This window comes from Echinops telfairi, unplaced genomic scaffold, assembly GCF_000313985.2.
Source record: "Echinops telfairi isolate 266 unplaced genomic scaffold, ASM31398v2 ScPeMD7_18;HRSCAF=68, whole genome shotgun sequence".
NCBI lineage: Eukaryota > Metazoa > Chordata > Mammalia > Afrosoricida > Tenrecidae > Echinops > Echinops telfairi.
In genome coordinates, this window is record NW_022103915.1 from 30346845 (window position 1) to 30363904 (window position 17060).

The 17060-nt window shown below is 44.0% G+C and overlaps 1 protein-coding gene across 1 annotated transcript in view; it reads left to right on the forward strand.

Moving 5' to 3' along the window:
• The window catches only part of NEK9 (NIMA related kinase 9), a 35942-nt gene that overhangs the window by 10382 nt on the left and 8500 nt on the right, over nucleotides 1-17060 (forward strand). The window contains exons 8-17 of the mRNA XM_030885057.2: nucleotides 2179-2229; nucleotides 2668-2860; nucleotides 5458-5602; nucleotides 6192-6392; nucleotides 6713-6759; nucleotides 9291-9446; nucleotides 10773-10881; nucleotides 11541-11702; nucleotides 14709-14879; nucleotides 16209-16268. Of these exons, the coding sequence (XP_030740917.1) occupies nucleotides 2179-2229; nucleotides 2668-2860; nucleotides 5458-5602; nucleotides 6192-6392; nucleotides 6713-6759; nucleotides 9291-9446; nucleotides 10773-10881; nucleotides 11541-11702; nucleotides 14709-14879; nucleotides 16209-16268 (1295 nt within the window). The remainder of the gene's footprint in view (nucleotides 1-2178; nucleotides 2230-2667; nucleotides 2861-5457; nucleotides 5603-6191; nucleotides 6393-6712; nucleotides 6760-9290; nucleotides 9447-10772; nucleotides 10882-11540; nucleotides 11703-14708; nucleotides 14880-16208; nucleotides 16269-17060) is intronic.

A 17060-nucleotide genomic window follows, 5' to 3' on the forward strand; every position in this document is an offset into this window, starting at 1 on the left:
GGCACTTCTCTAGCCAGGGCTGAGAATTACCTTTATACTCATGTATAAACCGAGTTTTTCAGCATTTTTAAATGTATTTTTTGTGGTAAAATTAGGTGCCTTGGCTGATATTTGGGTCGGCTTATACTTGAGTATATATGGTATGTTTAATGAACTCTAGTCACACCACAGGATCTTACATTTCTATTTTCATGCACATTCCCACATTCTTGCCCACGGGGGCTGTTGAAGTATACTCAGAGCTTTTATTTGGCTTATTTGTCAATAGGGCAATCACTGCCTGAATCTCTTACTTAAATGTTGAGATCATTATAGTTTTGCATTCAGTTATAAAAAAGGGAGACTTTTTGTGCACTTTGATCAGTGGCCCCACCCCACTAGCAGTGATTTTGCAAAACTATAATATACTATCACAGCCAAGATAATGACGTTGACACAATCCACCAACATCATTGATTTTCCCCAGGTTTACTCTTGTGTGTGTGTGTGAGATTATTCAAGAGATTCTTTTTAAGTCTTTAGGTAAATTTGTCGTTCCCCTTACTCCTTCTTTATTTCAATATCAGCTGGCATTCTGTTTAGTTTTGAAGATGGAAAGGGGGGGGGGGGGAGTGATGGATATCACAGGGGCAATCTTCCAGGATAAGATAGACTTCTTTCTGAGTTAACATCAAATACTTGTGGAATGGGAATTAAAAGTAATCCTAGTTAATGTGTGGGTACCTACTCTGTGTAAATTCACTTTTCTAGGGAATTTAATTGTCCAGGAGTTAGAGTCTAATAGTTGGTAGGAAGAGGGTGTCGTGTACATCATTGAATTAGGAATATGGTGGTTCGATAAGGGAGGTAAAGACGATGTGTACAGGAAGGAGGGCTACCATCCACATGGAGGAATTAGGCTTTCTGTAAGGCATGAGATTTGAGATAATATATCAATAATGAGTAGTGCATAAGAGAGAATTTCCCAGGCAGAAAACTACATAAGCAAACACACAGACATAGGAAATTGTGGAAAATATTTTGGAAACACGAAGTCCTATTTGACAATACTTCTGGTTCTATAATAATGTCTCCAGAGCTTTCCAAAATTACCAATGTCCCCAGGAGTTCACATATAACCAACTCTGCCTGAATGAGGACCTTAGGCTAGACATGGGTATAAATCTAGGGAAGGAAGGCTTAAAAAAGGTAAATAAGGAGTCTTAAATGCCAAGATGAGGAATTTGTGCTTAGTCAGGTAGCCAAGAGCCGGTGGATTTATATGTGAGGGCAGTTATGGAATTAGAGGCGTAGTTAAGGAAGAGCACGGTACTAATTAATGCAGTGCTAAATAAGTGTAGGGCTGATTAAAGGGGATTAGGCCTTTGGTGTGGGGGGCCAGTTAGAAGACGCTTCCAGTCCAGGTTAGAAGTGTAACTGACCAGAACTCAGGTAGTAAGACTGGAATGGGAGGGGTAAATGTAGAAGGTTCTGTAAAGGTACAATCTGTAGACCTTGTATATTGAAGAAGTTTTACGACTATACCGAGAGCTTACACCTAGTTGACTAGGAGGATGGAGGAACCAGTTACTAAGCTAGGTAAGTCAGAAAGAAAGATAATGAGCTCAGATGTAGATGTTGGGGGTCACTGGAAGACTAGATAGAAATGTCCACCCCAGGATACCCGTTGTCATCTAGCTGATTCCAATCTGTTGAGACCCTGTAGGAAAGGATAGAACTGCTTGGTATGGTTTCTGAGACTGTACATCCTACCAGAACCAACTGCCTCATCTATTTCCTGCAGAGCAACTGGTAAGTTTCAGCTACTGACCCCACGATTAGCAGTCCATTGCTTAATCCACTGTGCCACTAGGGCTCCAATATATCCAGCTGGTACTTAAATAAATACATATATCCCCAAGAGTCTTGAAGCTCTGAAATGTTTCTTGGGAAAGAAAAACGCAAATGACCCCAAACTTCAGGCTCCCTTGTATTTAATGAATCTCTCAGTTCCCAGCATGTAAACCTGGTAGCTAGCATAGCTTTTGAAATAGATCAAGTTATTTCTCAACAAGGATTGTAGTTTTATAGGAGGGATGTGGTTTATAGGATGATTACATATGTGAGCTGTATAATGAGGTGCCAGTGCAGTGTCAGAATGTGTTGTCTCACTCACGATCTCTGCTTTTCTCTTGGTAGAGAAATGGAGGAAAGAGTCACACTGCTTAACGCACCGACAAAGAGACCAAGGTAATTAATGCTTGACAGACGTTTAGAAAAATTCATCTACCCTAAGTTACCCCCATGGGGGCTTTCTTAGGTGTATGCATTATTTAAGCCTTTGGCATCTCTTTAGGGACCAATATCGGTTGTAATGCCAGTCATTTCTGTGAAGGAGGCGGCCATCCTTTATTTCACTCTCATCCGAAAGTAGACATCATTACCATGACTGTTGCAAAGTGTAGGGATAAGGATCAGACTGGAATCTGATCTGGGCCAGCTTTGCTGAAGCCCTGAGGCAGAAACTGCAATGCCTACCATGATGCTATGGTGGAGGGTTGAACCAAGTTGCCAAGGAACATGCTTTCTCCTGCCGTTATTGGCAGTTCTCCGGGAGCAGGCTGAAAGGATTTTTCTCTGACTTGGTTTTCATGTTTACTGTGCCATTGTGTGGGCTGTTGTTGGCAGGTCAAGCACTGTGACTGAAGCGCCCATTGCTGTGGTGACATCAAGAACCAGTGAAGTCTATGTTTGGGGAGGTGGAAAGTCCACACCCCAGAAACTGGACGTCATCAAGAGTGGCTGCAGTGCCCGGCAGGTGTGTGCTGGAAACACCCACTTTGCCGTGGTCACCGTGGAGAAAGAGCTATACACCTGGGTGGTAAGTGAGAGCAAGTACTTTGGATCCCAGTGACAAGCCAGATTGTTTCTTAGGCCCAGAATGCCAAGCATCGGGTCAGGTGGACATGGCTGTGAGTCGTAGTCTCAGGAAATGGAATGTCAGCACTTAGGAGAGCAGAGATTTGTTTGTTTGAGTTACTGGTGTATTCCTAGTGGCTGGCTCATATTTAAAAAACCGAAAAATTAAAAGCAGCTGCTGTTAAGTTGATTCTGATATCCAGCAACCCTAATGGACAGGGCAGAACTGCCCCCTGTGGGTCTCGTCTCCAAGGCTGTGAATCTTAATAGACGCCTACTGCCACATCTTTCCCCTACGGGACAGCCACCAGTCAAGGGTCAACCTTGCAAGCAGGCCTTTCCTAGGAGACAGTCTCGGGCCTGTATACACGTCTGTAGGTTTTCCTTGTTCAAGAGAGAACACTATTGCTTCTCTAATCCACTTTCTGCCAGACTCCTCAACCATTGTAAACCTATTCCATTCAACCACCCCCTTACTTCTTCATTTACTTATGCATTTGGCCTCGCCTTCTCCTCAATTCAAAATGGACACCATTAAAATACTTTCCCTCAGTTTTGTACCTCAGCCTATATGCAAAGCATGGTACAAGGATTAAAGTACTTGGCTGCTAACAGTGAGTTCTGCAGTTTGAACCTACTGGTTGCTCCTGGAGAGAGCAGTCTTTTTGGGAGAGAGGACCGTCTGCTTTGGGACAGATTTGCAGCCTTGGACTCCCTACGAGGTGGTACTAGTTTGTGGAAAGCCCCATATACACATCAGTCTGTTCTTGTTTTCTGTCTGGGACAAACCAGTCCCTTGCCCCCAGGACTTTTTAGAGGCCTTGTTTGATCAATTTTAGCCTCTCCTTTGTTAACCTGTCTTCATCTGTCTCTTTGCTCACTCCTTTTCATTTGCATTTAAACTTACTCAGTCCTCTCACTTAGGAAACCGTACTCAGCCTTGTTCTTCCCTGGAGTCCATGTGCTCTCACCTTCGAGACACTCCCTGTTCTCACCGTCCATTTCCTTCTCGGCTACTCTCTCCACTTACCGACAGTGCAGCTTCTGTTCCTACCCTCTCATTGAACTGGGCTCCAGTAAAGGCATAAGGGCTCGGTGGCACCAAGGGTTAAGCATTGGAGTACTAACCGCAGATCATAAAGATTTCTAGTCTTGGAAACCGGATGGCGCAGTTGCACGCTGCTGTATAAGGTCGCCATGCATTGGAATAGACTCAACAGCAGTGGGTTTTTCAGTGGCTCATAAATCGATGAAGCAAAACAAATTGTTTTCAGTCTTGACCTTGCCTGCCCTCCACAGCGTTTGACATAGCTGACCGCTCTCTCCCGTTAGCTTTGGCTTCCCTGATGGCAGGTTCTCTTGGCTCCTCTGACTCTGGCAGGGCCTTCGCATGCTTTTTCCTCTGCCTGGCCTTTCCTGAGGCCGTTGGTTCTTCTCGCTCCTCTCTGAGAGAGCTCTTTGTGCCAGGCGGTTTCAGATACCTTTTTGAGGGGCTGGGCTCTGAGCTGTACTTGTTTTATGCACTGCTTTTATGTCACCCGGGTGTGACAGGGTGGGTACTTCTTACCTGATTACTGAATGGAAGAACATAGACTGTTGACTTGTTATTTCTAAAACTTCATCCTTTAAAACTAACTCCTGACAGGGGCTACCGAAGTACATTTGAATGAATGCCTAAGAAACATTTCGGTGAGGGCTTGGGTGGAATGGAAAAACATTACCTCTACAAAATTGTTGAGACGGCCTTTTAGGACAGTTCTCAGTGCTCTAGTGCACTATCTCCATGGTTCAAGGAAACTGGCCAAAATTTAAAACTTCTAGTAAGAGTTTCCCTAGAGGCTCGATTCCTTGAGACTCTACAAAGGTCTTTTTCCCTTGACCCAGAGTCAAACAGCTAGTTTACCTTTGACTGGAAGGAGGAAAACAGAATTAGGACTGTGTCCTTTGAGGACTGAAAGACACCAATCTGGATAGACTTTTATCACTGTCTTTACCTGTTGGTAGGGATTTTATACGACCTACCACTCGAATGGTTAATCCCCTTACCCATTTTTTCCTAAAATTTTAAACTTCAGGCTGTTTTTTTAATTCTGCATTTTAAAGATTTTACACTTGTTGAAAGTTCATTTCACACTACTTCACTCTTACCAAAGACCTGCATTAGTACGTATTTTCACTGATTGTAGGAAATCTGGAGAGATACCTAGCATTCAGCCCGTGTTTCTCAGCAGAGAGGCCGCCGCCAAGCTCCTTCCCCAGAACTGCACTCAGCAGCTAGCCACCATCGCTTTGAGCTGTGTCTGTGAACACTAGATGCTGGTATTAGTTTAGGGTTTATTGGCTAGGTTTCTTATGGGGTCTGAGAATCCTCATATAAATCAATACTCGTTGCTTTTTTCTCTTTGCCCAATTTCCGCATAAGAGGGGCTTCATAGGAAGATGTTAGTTTGTGGCAGTAGGGACACCTGTATTGCTTTTCTCCATGAGGAGTTATCTTAAATATTAGGTTTTACGTGAAAGATTTAAGGTAAAGCTTCCTATGATACTTGCATTTCACAGAACATGCAAGGGGGCACCAAACTCCACGGTCAGCTGGGCCATGGAGACAAGGCCTCCTATCGACAGCCGAAGCATGTGGAGAAGTTGCAAGGCAAAGCTATCCACCAGGTGTCCTGTGGGGATGACTTCACTGTCTGTGTGACTGGTAAGCAGGAGGTTCATCAGAGGTGGGATGCTGTGTACAGTGCAGGGCAGCTTCGGTTGGGGTTTTACAAAAGAGGCAACATTCATAGAACCAAAAGACATTGATGTACATATTAATATCAGCTGGAGTTGTAGGGAGTTACGAGCAAGGAGAAGGCCAGTGGGTAACAGAGATGAGGCAGAATCAGGAAATATGAGGAACTTATCAGAATCTCACTGCCTAGTCAGGCTGTGAATGACACAAAATCCAGAATCAATCCAAAATCTAGATTGAACCTTCTTGTCAATACTTGCTGTATGATTCCTTACTTTGTGTGTGTGTATCTATAAAACAGAGAAAAGCCCTAGTAAACATGGAAGCCATTTGATAGAATGCTACTACAGTTTCAAAACACAAAACAAAAAAGCCTGTTACTGAGATAGTAGCCCAGGCTCCCTAGATATCATCAGCTTCCGAGTTGCAGTCTGCCCTTAGGGTTCCTGGATGCAGTCTTCTCGTGTGAGGGAGGCCTTGTTCCAGCTCTGCCCGGCTTTCTGAGTGGACAGAAGCAACCAGTCCTTTGATGGGTTCTCTTTTCTTTCCTTTGCAGACGAAGGCCAGCTTTATGCCTTTGGATCAGATTATTATGGCTGCATGGGGGTGGACAAGGTTGCTGGACCTGAGGTGCTAGAACCTATGCAGCTGAGCTGCTTCCTCACTAATCCAGTGGAGCAGGTCTCCTGTGGAGATAACCACGTAGTGGTCTTGACAAGAAACAAGGAAGTCTATTCTTGGGGCTGCGGCGAGTATGGTAGGTGCAGCCTTGTCTCTGTCCCTCACTCCCAGGTTCACCCTGACTTCCAGCTGGTATGCATCCAAACACAGCGGGCACCCTCTACTCAAAGAGTGCAAATTAACCCTCCTGGCGGTCTAATTATGTCCGTAATTTTGTTAAGGGACTTCTCTGCAGTGTAATCCTGAGTGTGGCTCTGGGTTACCGCTTCTGACAGTTAACGTTTATTCCGAGCCACTCTCGGGATTACCGCCAAGGAGGTTAAGAGACGCTTAAAAACAGTTTCAGTGGGAGGAAGGCCCTTATTATAATGATTATCTTTCTTCTGTATGTCCCAGGGCGACTGGGTTTGGATTCAGAAGAGGATTATTACACACCACAGAAGGTAAAATCAGAAGCAGCACCATTCAGGTCACCTGAGTAATCTGGTCCTCTTTCCCTGAATCCTCGTATCAAATATTTACTTCTGAAATATTTCCTGTCTGTGAGACTGGCAATTCAGGTTTCCTGGTTTATGATATATGATCATAACCTACGGCTAAATCATAGAACATCTATAGAAAAAGGATATAGCCACGGCGGTACTGTAGTCACATCTTATTCAGGGACAAGCACTGAAGTAGCCTGTGCTGCAGAAAAGGTAACCAGTAGCTGATGAGAAATTCTTTTAAGAGCACGTTGGAAAGCAGTATACTCTCTTAACCCACGCAGCTGTACCCCATGCTGCTGCCTCAGTTGAACGCAGAATGAAGTAGCTGTGCTTAAAAGTCACACAGGATGAAAGGGTAACATGGATGCTGAGCCCACTGAGAGAAGAGCAGTCACCTCTTCTGCCTCACACCCACTTGAGAGTGTAGGCTTTCCCATAGAGGGGAGGGTAATCATCGATATCAAGGGTGTCAAACTGGTGGCCCGAGGGCCACATGCGGCACCCCTGCTCTGAAATAAAAGAAAAAATTGTTATGAAGAAAATAGTGCTTAGGGGAGATCGAGGCAATAACGTACACACAATATTCCCTTGGTAACCCTTTAGCTACTGAAGACGAGTATACACGTGGCCCAGGGCCTTTCCTGGGGGCCTGTGGACATGTATAAACGCCGGCGACATTTGGAAGCGATATGTCTGCCACACTCAGTGTCATGTCATGTAAACAGATCCCAATAGCAAAAAGGTTAGAGCACTCTGGGTTGTGCTGTTATGAATCATACCTAACGGCTGCGCTAGTTAACATTTTTAGAGGGAAGTCATTATGATTGTGCATCACATTTGTCAGCAGTCCAACATTTTGTGTTTTTTATCAGTTACTTTGTTATATTTTCCAATTACAATATAAGAGATAAGTGAAAACTAGTAGGAGGAAACCAGCGCTGGCAAGTTTTGTATAAAAGAAAGAATTTTAGTTTTATAAATACATTAAATATTTCTCTTTTTTTACTAAAACAAATGTTTATATAAAAGAATTAGTGTTTTAAATATCCTATCCACATTCCTGAATCCTCACTTCAAAATATAAATTTAACAAAATTTGTAAATGTATTGTGCCTGCGTGAATTTTGTCTGTTGCACCAAATAGCCCGCATTTTAATTAAGTTTGACACCTGATCTATATCATTTACATAAGCAATTTTCACCTACATTTCAAACACGAAACTACATATATGTGGAGGGTAGGGTTACCTTCAATAGGATCTAAGCCTTTCCATTGTCATATTTCGCAGATAACTATCTTTTCCTCCTCGCTCAGTCAGTAGAGTATGGGACTCTTAATCCAGGGTCGTGGGTTCATGCCCCATGTTGGGCGCCAGCTGTTAAAGGAAACCAGCTTCTAATAACCGAAGGGCCAGTAGGTGCAATTGTACGGTTAAATATAAAAAGATTATAGTAAAGTCATAGAGAATAGGAAAGATAGAAGAGAGAGTAAAATAAAAGAGTCAGACACATTTTATGGTAGCATGCTCAGCCCCATGGAGTTGGGAGAAGAGAGCTGCTTTACGATCTTGGGACATTTATAAGTAGTCATAAGACATGTCTATCCAGTTGTTACATATGTCCAGGTGGGTGGCATCTAGGTAAGGTCCCTGAGCTCACAGGTGAGGAAACCTAATACTTGCATTGGGGAGGTACGAGGGGTACACGGCCGCAGAGATAGCAACAGGATGTCTGTTTCTGTAGGGAGATAAAAATCAACCATGTGCTTACTTTAAGGCCGCATAGCATAGCTGTTAGGGTAGGATCTGTGGGAACGATATTTAAAGCAGGATAATGTACTTGGACTTTAACTTAACCAAAGTGGAGGCTTTCCTACCATGGAACACTAGCTTTCCAGATTCCCTCAGTTAGATTGGGGAATATAGTCCTCCTCATATTTTCCTCAGTGTTAGTTTCCCACATTTGTCTCCTCCCACCACCCTCCATCCAGTCCTGCTAATTGCCTGCAGAGGAGCTGCTGCCTCAGTGCTGTCAGCTCACAAAGTGGCCAGAAGGGGGCCCCACAGAGTTACTGAGTCGTGATAGCTGCTGTGGAGCCTTTGATCTCAGGAGACAAGATCGGCAGTTAATTAGCTGCCTCTTTCCCAACTGCTTTGAGAAGTCTCCCAAAGTAAGATCTGTGACTGCAATAGACTTTCAGCAGGGGCTATCCATTGAGTCAGCTGGGACTGCCTTCTCTGACTTTACGTTTTAAAACATGAGCTCTTGGTTGAAAATAATAGCTTCTGAGTTGCTGGGCAAATCAGAAATGAATAGTGTGACCCTTACTTCTCTGTCTCTGTGATCTACTGAAGGTACCATGCCCTGTTGAAAGTATTTGAGGTGGTCTTTTGTTTTCCTTTCCCTAATTCAAGCTGCGTATTCTTAAGAGTTGTTTTCCCTGTTTGTTTGTTTGTTTGTTTGTTTGTTTTGGTTTTACCTTGCAGGTAGAAGTTCCCAAGGCTTTGATTATTGTCTCAGTCCAGTGTGGCTGTGATGGGACATTTCTGCTGACCCAGTCAGGCAAAGTGCTGGCCTGTGGGCTCAATGAGTTCAACAAACTGGGCCTGAATCAGTGTATGTCCGGGATCATCAACCATGAAGTGAGCATACATACCCTCTGGTGCCCTGGCCACAGTGTTATCGAATGCTAGTATTGGCTGACAGTCATTTAATTTGAATAACGAATAATTCATAATCTCACAGATATTATGTTCAGCAAAAGAAGGCAGCCATCAGAGTGTACATTGACATGAAGTTTAAGAACAGGCAGAATGAACTGATGGCAGAAACCAGGATGACAGTAATCTCTGGGGAGAGGAGGATAGGTGTAACAGACAAGGTGGGAGGTATCCTTATGTCTTGACGAGAGTGGTCTTTATCTTGACATAAGTGGTGGTTTTACAGCAAATTTTATCAGGCTATACGGTATTACAGTATGCTAGGTAGAGCTCAGTAAATGTTAGAAAACAGTGATCTGGTCTGCCTTATTGAAGTAGGCACAAGGCCGTGTTACGGAAAGAAGCCTACTGCTGTGCATCACTGCCTTGAAGATTTTTTTTTTCTCTCTCAAAACACTGACCCTGTGCAGGTTTCTTAAATAAAATTCTTTTTCTTCCCTTTGAAGGATGTCATGAAATCAGGGTTTCGAACCAGTTTCAATTTGTCCTCTTGCTGCGATTTTTCAATTCAAATCTAAATACAGTAAATCAGAATCTCTATTTTTAAAATGTACACATAAGAATTGCCTGTGGTCCTATAGAAACGAACCAGTTCAAAGACTTGCATGAAATTCACCAGTGATAATACATACGTCTTATTCCCTTTTGCTGTTTTTAAAAAATCAAGTAAAAGGCCAGTCTCCTGACTCGATGAAAAAAATAAAAGCTTTTAAGCAATCTCGGACATAGTGGTTCTCAGTTGGGAGACTTGAGTGTGAATTCAGTGTAAAGACTGGGGAGGGTGTCTGTAGTTTAAAAAAGACATATTCCAAATTAATGTTTCTTGATTTGTGTTTTGTCATAACGTTGGGTTTGAGGATGGGCTTTTTGTGCTTCCCTAAAGGCAGCATGGGTCTCAGCAAGTTCAGGAACACTGCCCTGTAGATGAAATTAGGTCACGTTCACTGACTGCTTTGTGGGCTGGAGGGAATGCTCAGTACGTCTTTGTTAGGTATACAGAGTACATAACTAAGACAAATGTCAGTGCGTCTGTCCTGACATAAATACCTTCTGGGATGCTGTGTTCATGATTTGCATGTCCTAATTCAGAATCTAGAGCTTTTATTGCCAGAAAGTTCCACTTTATATGCCACTTAACCCCCTGGTTACCAGTTGTGCAAATCTGTTCTATTTCACCTCGACCCTTTCCCAGCTCTATTACACCTCCATATTTTACATAATTTTTGGTGTGTTTTGCCTTGTTAACAGGCATACCATGAAGTTCCCTACACAACCTCCTTTACCTTGGCCAAACAGTTGTCCTTTTATAAGATCAGAACCATTGCTCCAGGCAAGACTCACACAGCTGCTATTGATGGTGAGTTGATTTACAGCCATGTGCACGTGCCCTAAGGTAGCCCAGTCTTTTCTTTTATGTGTATGACTCAAACCAGCCCCATTGCTAGCCAGTCGATTCTGACTCATCGTGACCTTATACATAGGGTTTTTGAGACTGTACATCTTTATGGGAACAGACAACTGTGTACATGAGGGACCTTCCAGAAGTAGTTCATGGGAAACTGGAATTCCATTTCCATGAACTGTGTAAAGCCCCTTCGTATATTTTCCCAGTTTTCCCCTAGCATCCAGTATTATTAGCTCATTAATAAAAGAGGTATTCAAGTATGTTTTGTTGATAACTTTGTAAGTGCATAATAAATATACCCTTAATGAGACTATTACAACTATAATTCCAGAATTAGAACTGTCTGTAAGTGCTCTAAGAGCACTTTTCTAAAGTGAAATGAAATAGAGATGACAATGTTAAGCCTCTTGTTGGGTCCGTTAGCCCACTTGGAATCCTAATCAACTCATCACCCATGGGTGTTGGCTCCAATTGGTCCTTATTTGGTTCAGGGTAAGCTGGCTAGTTTTATGTTTGCACGCTCAGCAATCAGAGCTGAGTTTTTACAACTCTGTGTTGGCTGTGTTTTCCATCTCTTGACCATCTTATGCCTGTTTCTGCTTCTCCCACAGAACGAGGCCGGCTGCTAACCTTCGGCAGCAACAAGTGTGGGCAGCTGGGAGTTGGGAATTATAAGAAGCGTCTAGGAATTAACCTGTTGGGGGGACCCTTAGGTGGGAAGCAAGTGATCAGGGTCTCCTGCGGCGATGAGTTTACCATTGCTGCCACTGATGGTGAGTCTATGAGCCCCGCTCGTCCCCCCAAAGGAAAAGGTGGTGGGTGTGTTGTAGAGCCACATCATCATGTACTCTTTTAGAGTCAGATAACGACTAAGTTAACATTGAGTCTCTACTTTTTAAATATTAACTTTAACATTTATGCTTCAAGAATTGGTAGATATAACGTGTATATACCTTTCCCCAGCACCAAATTTGCCTCCGTAAATGTGAACTGAGCCTGGAAGGATCATACTTGGTTGCACTACAGGGCTGGCCTGAGGGCGGTGGAGGCTTGAAGGGCCGGATCTTTCCAGTTTCTCATTTGTCTGCTGGGTTTTCTTCTCTCCCCCTCACAATTGTCCCTTCGTCTAGCGCCCATCCTAGGCCTGCCTCCACCTCTCAGTTCTGCTGCCTCTTGTGCTGGCCTGTGCTTTCTTCTCTCTCTTCTGCTTTTATCACTCACCTCTTTTCTCTCTTCTTGCCTCTCCAGAAGGCTTTGGTTTGGAGTAGCCATTTTTTCTTGTGGTTGTTAAACAATAAATCTCCTTGCATCTTGTTATCTGGCTCCTTTCAGCTTTGCTTTTCTTAATTTGGTTTATGCCCACACTCAGATGTCTGTCTGCTGTGCTCCTGCTGTGTACACGTGAGGGTGCCCTAGATAGTGTCAGATACCTGCACTGCTCCCAGATAGAAGTGGTGAACAAGCTTCCAGAGTTGCATTCTAGCCCTCACTGCAAGCCCCCAAACAAGGAGCTGAAAAAAGCAAATGATTCAGGACAGACTAGACCAAGTGAAGCAGTACCTAGAAAGACAGGGTCAGGGTGTCACTGCCTTTCCATTTAGTGTGGTAGGTCTTCTGACAGGCCCTCTAAGCAGTAATGTTTCTTACACATAACCCCTGTGCTTTTGAGAGAAACCTCAGAGTATGTCATTCAGAGACGGGGCATATTGCCTCCTGTGTGTTCCTGCACTCCTCAGAACCATCTCCTGCCTGCCTGCAGCGAGCATAAACTGAGTGCTCACGAATAGGGATGAGTCTCAGGAAGCCCCAGTCTATTTGTATGTGCATGTGCATAAACAGACTGGAACAGGCAGTTCTGCACTGGACACATCGGTTTCACAACGACCTTTTTAAAGTGTTCAGAAATAAAGCTGTCACTTTGAGAGCTAAGGTGCAGCCGACCCAAGCCGTGGTATCTTCAGTCACCTCATATGTTGTGAGATGAATAAGAAAGGCTGGTGGAAATCCATGCATTTGAATTGAGTGCTGGTAAAACTACTGAAAGCACCATGCACGGCCAGAGCACAGACAGGTCTGCCTCGGAGGAAGCACGGCTAGGGTGCTCCTTAGAAATGAGGCTGCCCCTGTCCTTTGACTGTGTTGTTAGGAAGGACATTGTGCTTGGTCAAGCAGCGGGGCAGAGAAAAAGAGGAAGCTGAAGCCGTTCAGGGAGCTGGATTGACACAGTGACTGCAGCACTAGGCTGAAATGGCAGCACGAGTGAGGATGGCACAGGACCAGGCAGTGGGGCCTTCTGTTGGACGAGGGGTCACGCCGAGTCAGAACTGACAGCCACCACTGGCAGTGTGTCTCCACTCATGAGAGCACCATCCAGCCCCTGTGGGTTTAGGAGTACCCCTAGCTCCACTCTCTAATGTCACCCCTTAAATCAGTGGTTCTCAACCTTCCTAATGCCGCAGCCCTTTCATGCAGTTCCTCATGTCATGGTGACATGAGGAAAAAATGCCCATAAAATTATTTTCATTGCTACTCTATCACTGTCATTTTGCTACTGTTAGGAATCAGGCAACCCCTGTGAAAGGGTCATTTGACCACTCCAAAAGGGGTCGCAACCTGCAGTTGAGAGCCACTCCCCTAAGTGATCCCTTCCTTAAATCCTCTCTGGACAGTTTGCAGCACCACTGCTCTCCTCCCCTGACCTCTAGACTCACTTATAAAACAACTCCATGATTTGGCTGTCTAAAGGTAGGAGACTGTCATTGCTTAGTTTACGCCAGTTAGTCCTGATTCATGCTTGTTACTTGGCTTAATTGTTAATAGCACCCCTTTGTCATTCTAACATGTCCTGTTTAGATAGAAGTTAGAGGCCTTTCAAACTAACAGTATATCCAAAATCGGCTTGTGGTTTTCTGCCCACACTCGTTTCTCCTATGGCCTTCCCATCTCAGTCAATAGCACTCCATCCTACACTCCCCTTTCTGTCCAACAGCAAATCCTGTTGGTTATCTTGGGATTATGTCCAAGCACTTTTCACTATCTTCATCACAACAGCTGATTGAGGTCCCCTTAACTACTGCCGTGTTTGCCTCAACTGGTCCCTCTGATTCCACCTTTGTTCCCCCTGCCTTTGGCTCTTTCTTGACTTGGCAGCCTGAGGGAGCCTTTTAAATAGGGACTCTGCAAAACCTCTGATGGTTTCCTATCTGAACCCTCAAGACCAAAACCATGACCGTGGCCTGCATGGGCCTGTATACGAGGATTCAGCCATCTCCTGATCTCTTCTACTACTGCCACCACTCCCTTCTCTCCATCTGCAGAGGCCTCCTTATTCCTGAGACTCATGATGAATGCATGGGATTTGGACTTAGCCTTTCCTCTCCCTGGAGAGCTTTCTTTGTAGCACCATCTCCACCTGAGTGAATAGCTATTTATTTATTTCTGTATTCCGTTTCCTTCCCTAGAATGTCAGTTCCCTAAGGGCAGGGACTTTGTTTTGTTTGCTGCTCTAGCCCCAGTACCACCGTGACTAGTGCCTGTCATGAAGTAGATGTCTAGTAAATGTTTGTGGAAGAAGGGGCCAAGAATGGCTTGTAAGTAGAGGGAAGGACGGATGGTGACCCAGGAAGGACCGGGAGTTCCTGACTGGTAGAATATGTAGGTGTTCCCTTGTTCAGTATGTAATGAGTTTCCCTGGCTTTGGGGCACAGAGATATGGCCCACAAGGACGTATGGTGCCATTGTCCTCTTAAACTACCAGATGTTTTGCTTCTGTTTTCTAGATAATCACATTTTTGCCTGGGGCAATGGTGGCAATGGCCGTCTGGCAATGACGCCCACAGAGAGACCGCATGGCTCTGATATCTGTACCTCGTGGCCTCGGCCGATTTTTGGGTCTCTCCATCACGTCCCAGACCTGTCTTGCCATGGCTGGCACACCATTCTCATTGTTGGTAAGGATTTGCTATCTATGGGATTGGGGTGGCTTTCACAGAGGATAGACCCACACCCAAGGTACTGGTGGTCATATCCTTGGAAACAGAGTGTCCTAAAGAAAAGAGACTGTTTCTGTAAGTCTGGTGATGCTCAGGGTTGCCACACCTAGTTTAAAGAAAACAACATGGTCATTTCCAGAAGAGTTATCTGCCATCTCTTGACCATTCTCCAGCATGATAACCCTGAGCTCTACCCACCTTTATTGTATCTTATCATCCCCTAATTTATCTGTCTGCTTTCACACTTTTATTAAAAACATCTAATAACACCTTTTAAAAAGAAAATTGAAATCATAAAGACTTCATAAAAATGTCCTTGTTGTGAACATATTATGAACTCTGTAAGGGTTTGTAAATCCATTCTTTTTTAGGTCAGTGGTCTTCAACCTTGGTTGTGCATTAGAATTCCTTGGAGAGTTTTTTTAAAACCCCACTGCTTAGACCTAACCTCTGATCAATTTAATCTGAGGCTGCAGAGTGAGACACTTCCCAGGCGATTTCCATGAACAGCCACCATAAAAAATGTGTGTTTTAGATAGTGAATATAGTTTGAGTCGCCAGTGATCCTTGGACAATGATGCTAACTTCTTAAACCAGAGCAAGCCCACTACTGTCAGGCTGAATCCTGCCATATAGTCATCCTGTAAAACCGAGTAGAACTGCTCTGGAGGGTTCTGAGGCTGCAGTTCCTATTTTTTTTTATCATTTTATTGGGGGCTCATGCAAATCTTATCACAGTCCATACATATATCCATTGTGTCAAGCACACCTGCACATTTGTTACCATCATCATTCTCAAAACATTTGCTTTCTACTTGAGCCCTTGGTATCAGCTCCTCATCCCCCCCCCCATGAACCCTTGATAATTTACAAATTATTATTTTGTCATATCTTACACTGTCCGTCTCTCTTCACCCACTTTTTTATTGTCCATCCCCCAGCAAGGAGGTTATATGTAGATCCTTGTCATCGGTTCCCCCTTTCCACCCCTCACCCTCTCTCCAACTTCCCGGTATTGCCACTCTCAGGTACTGGTCCTGAAGGGATCAAGGCTGCAGTTTTTTACACACGCGGACCACCCCATTTCCCCCCATGAAACAATGGGTAGGTTGGAGCCCACTGACTGGTTAGCAGCCCAGCACTTAACCCACTGTATCACCAGGTTCCTGATTTCTAAGAGTCAGAGGTAACATTTATTTCCTATATTGTCTTCTGTGACTATTTTCTCACTTATGCTGTTTTTTTCTGTGTATAGTACTTATCTATTGAACTTTTTTTTCCCCTCAGAGAAAGTCTTGAATTCTAAGACCATCCGCTCCAATAGCAGTGGCTTATCCATTGGAACTGGTGAGTAGCCCTGTCCCAGGGACCAGTGGTTTCCTGAAGTGAGCTGCATTCTCCACAGTCTCCAAAATTCAGAGAACAGGCCCTGTCTTGGGACATGAGGCGCACACTGATTAAGAGGGATGGTCTTATTTTGGTGGGTTTCACAATCAGTTACGACTTTGACATTGTGGTCAGAAAGAAAGTGCATCTGTGCCTCCCGACATGTGGAAATCATTAGTGGCTTGCCCAACACTGAAATGAGACTTGCTCTTTTTTTTTGTTTTGTTTAATCCTAGGGTTCTGTGCGTTTCCTCTACCCTTTACATCCCATGGTTTTCCCAGGGGAATTCCAGTCTACAGAAATTGTCCTTCAGTGTAGGCCTTTGGAAGTAGCTCAGCTAAATTTTAAACATTGTTAAGAAAATCAGGCACAGCTCTGGTAATTGTCCCTGTATTGTTTTCTTCGTGGCTCTCTATTATTTGGGGCCATCCAAGGAAATTGAATCTGTGTTCCATTCTGGTTTCTGTTACAACCCCAAGAGGCCTTTGCTGTTTCAGAACCTATATTTTGATATTTTGTTGAATCAAATCAGTTAAAGACTTTGTCTTCTTAAACTGTCTGCTGAGCAGGACAGAAACAGATTAATTTCACAAAAAGAAATAGTTGAAAGCCTGATCCAGACTTGAACATGAACATCTGCAAATATTTCTGTAATGGAGAGAGTAAAAGAGCAGTCAGCAACAGACTGCATGCCTTTAAAATAACCCGAAATGTTTACAGAGTAAATTCTTTTTCCATTTAACAGATTATGC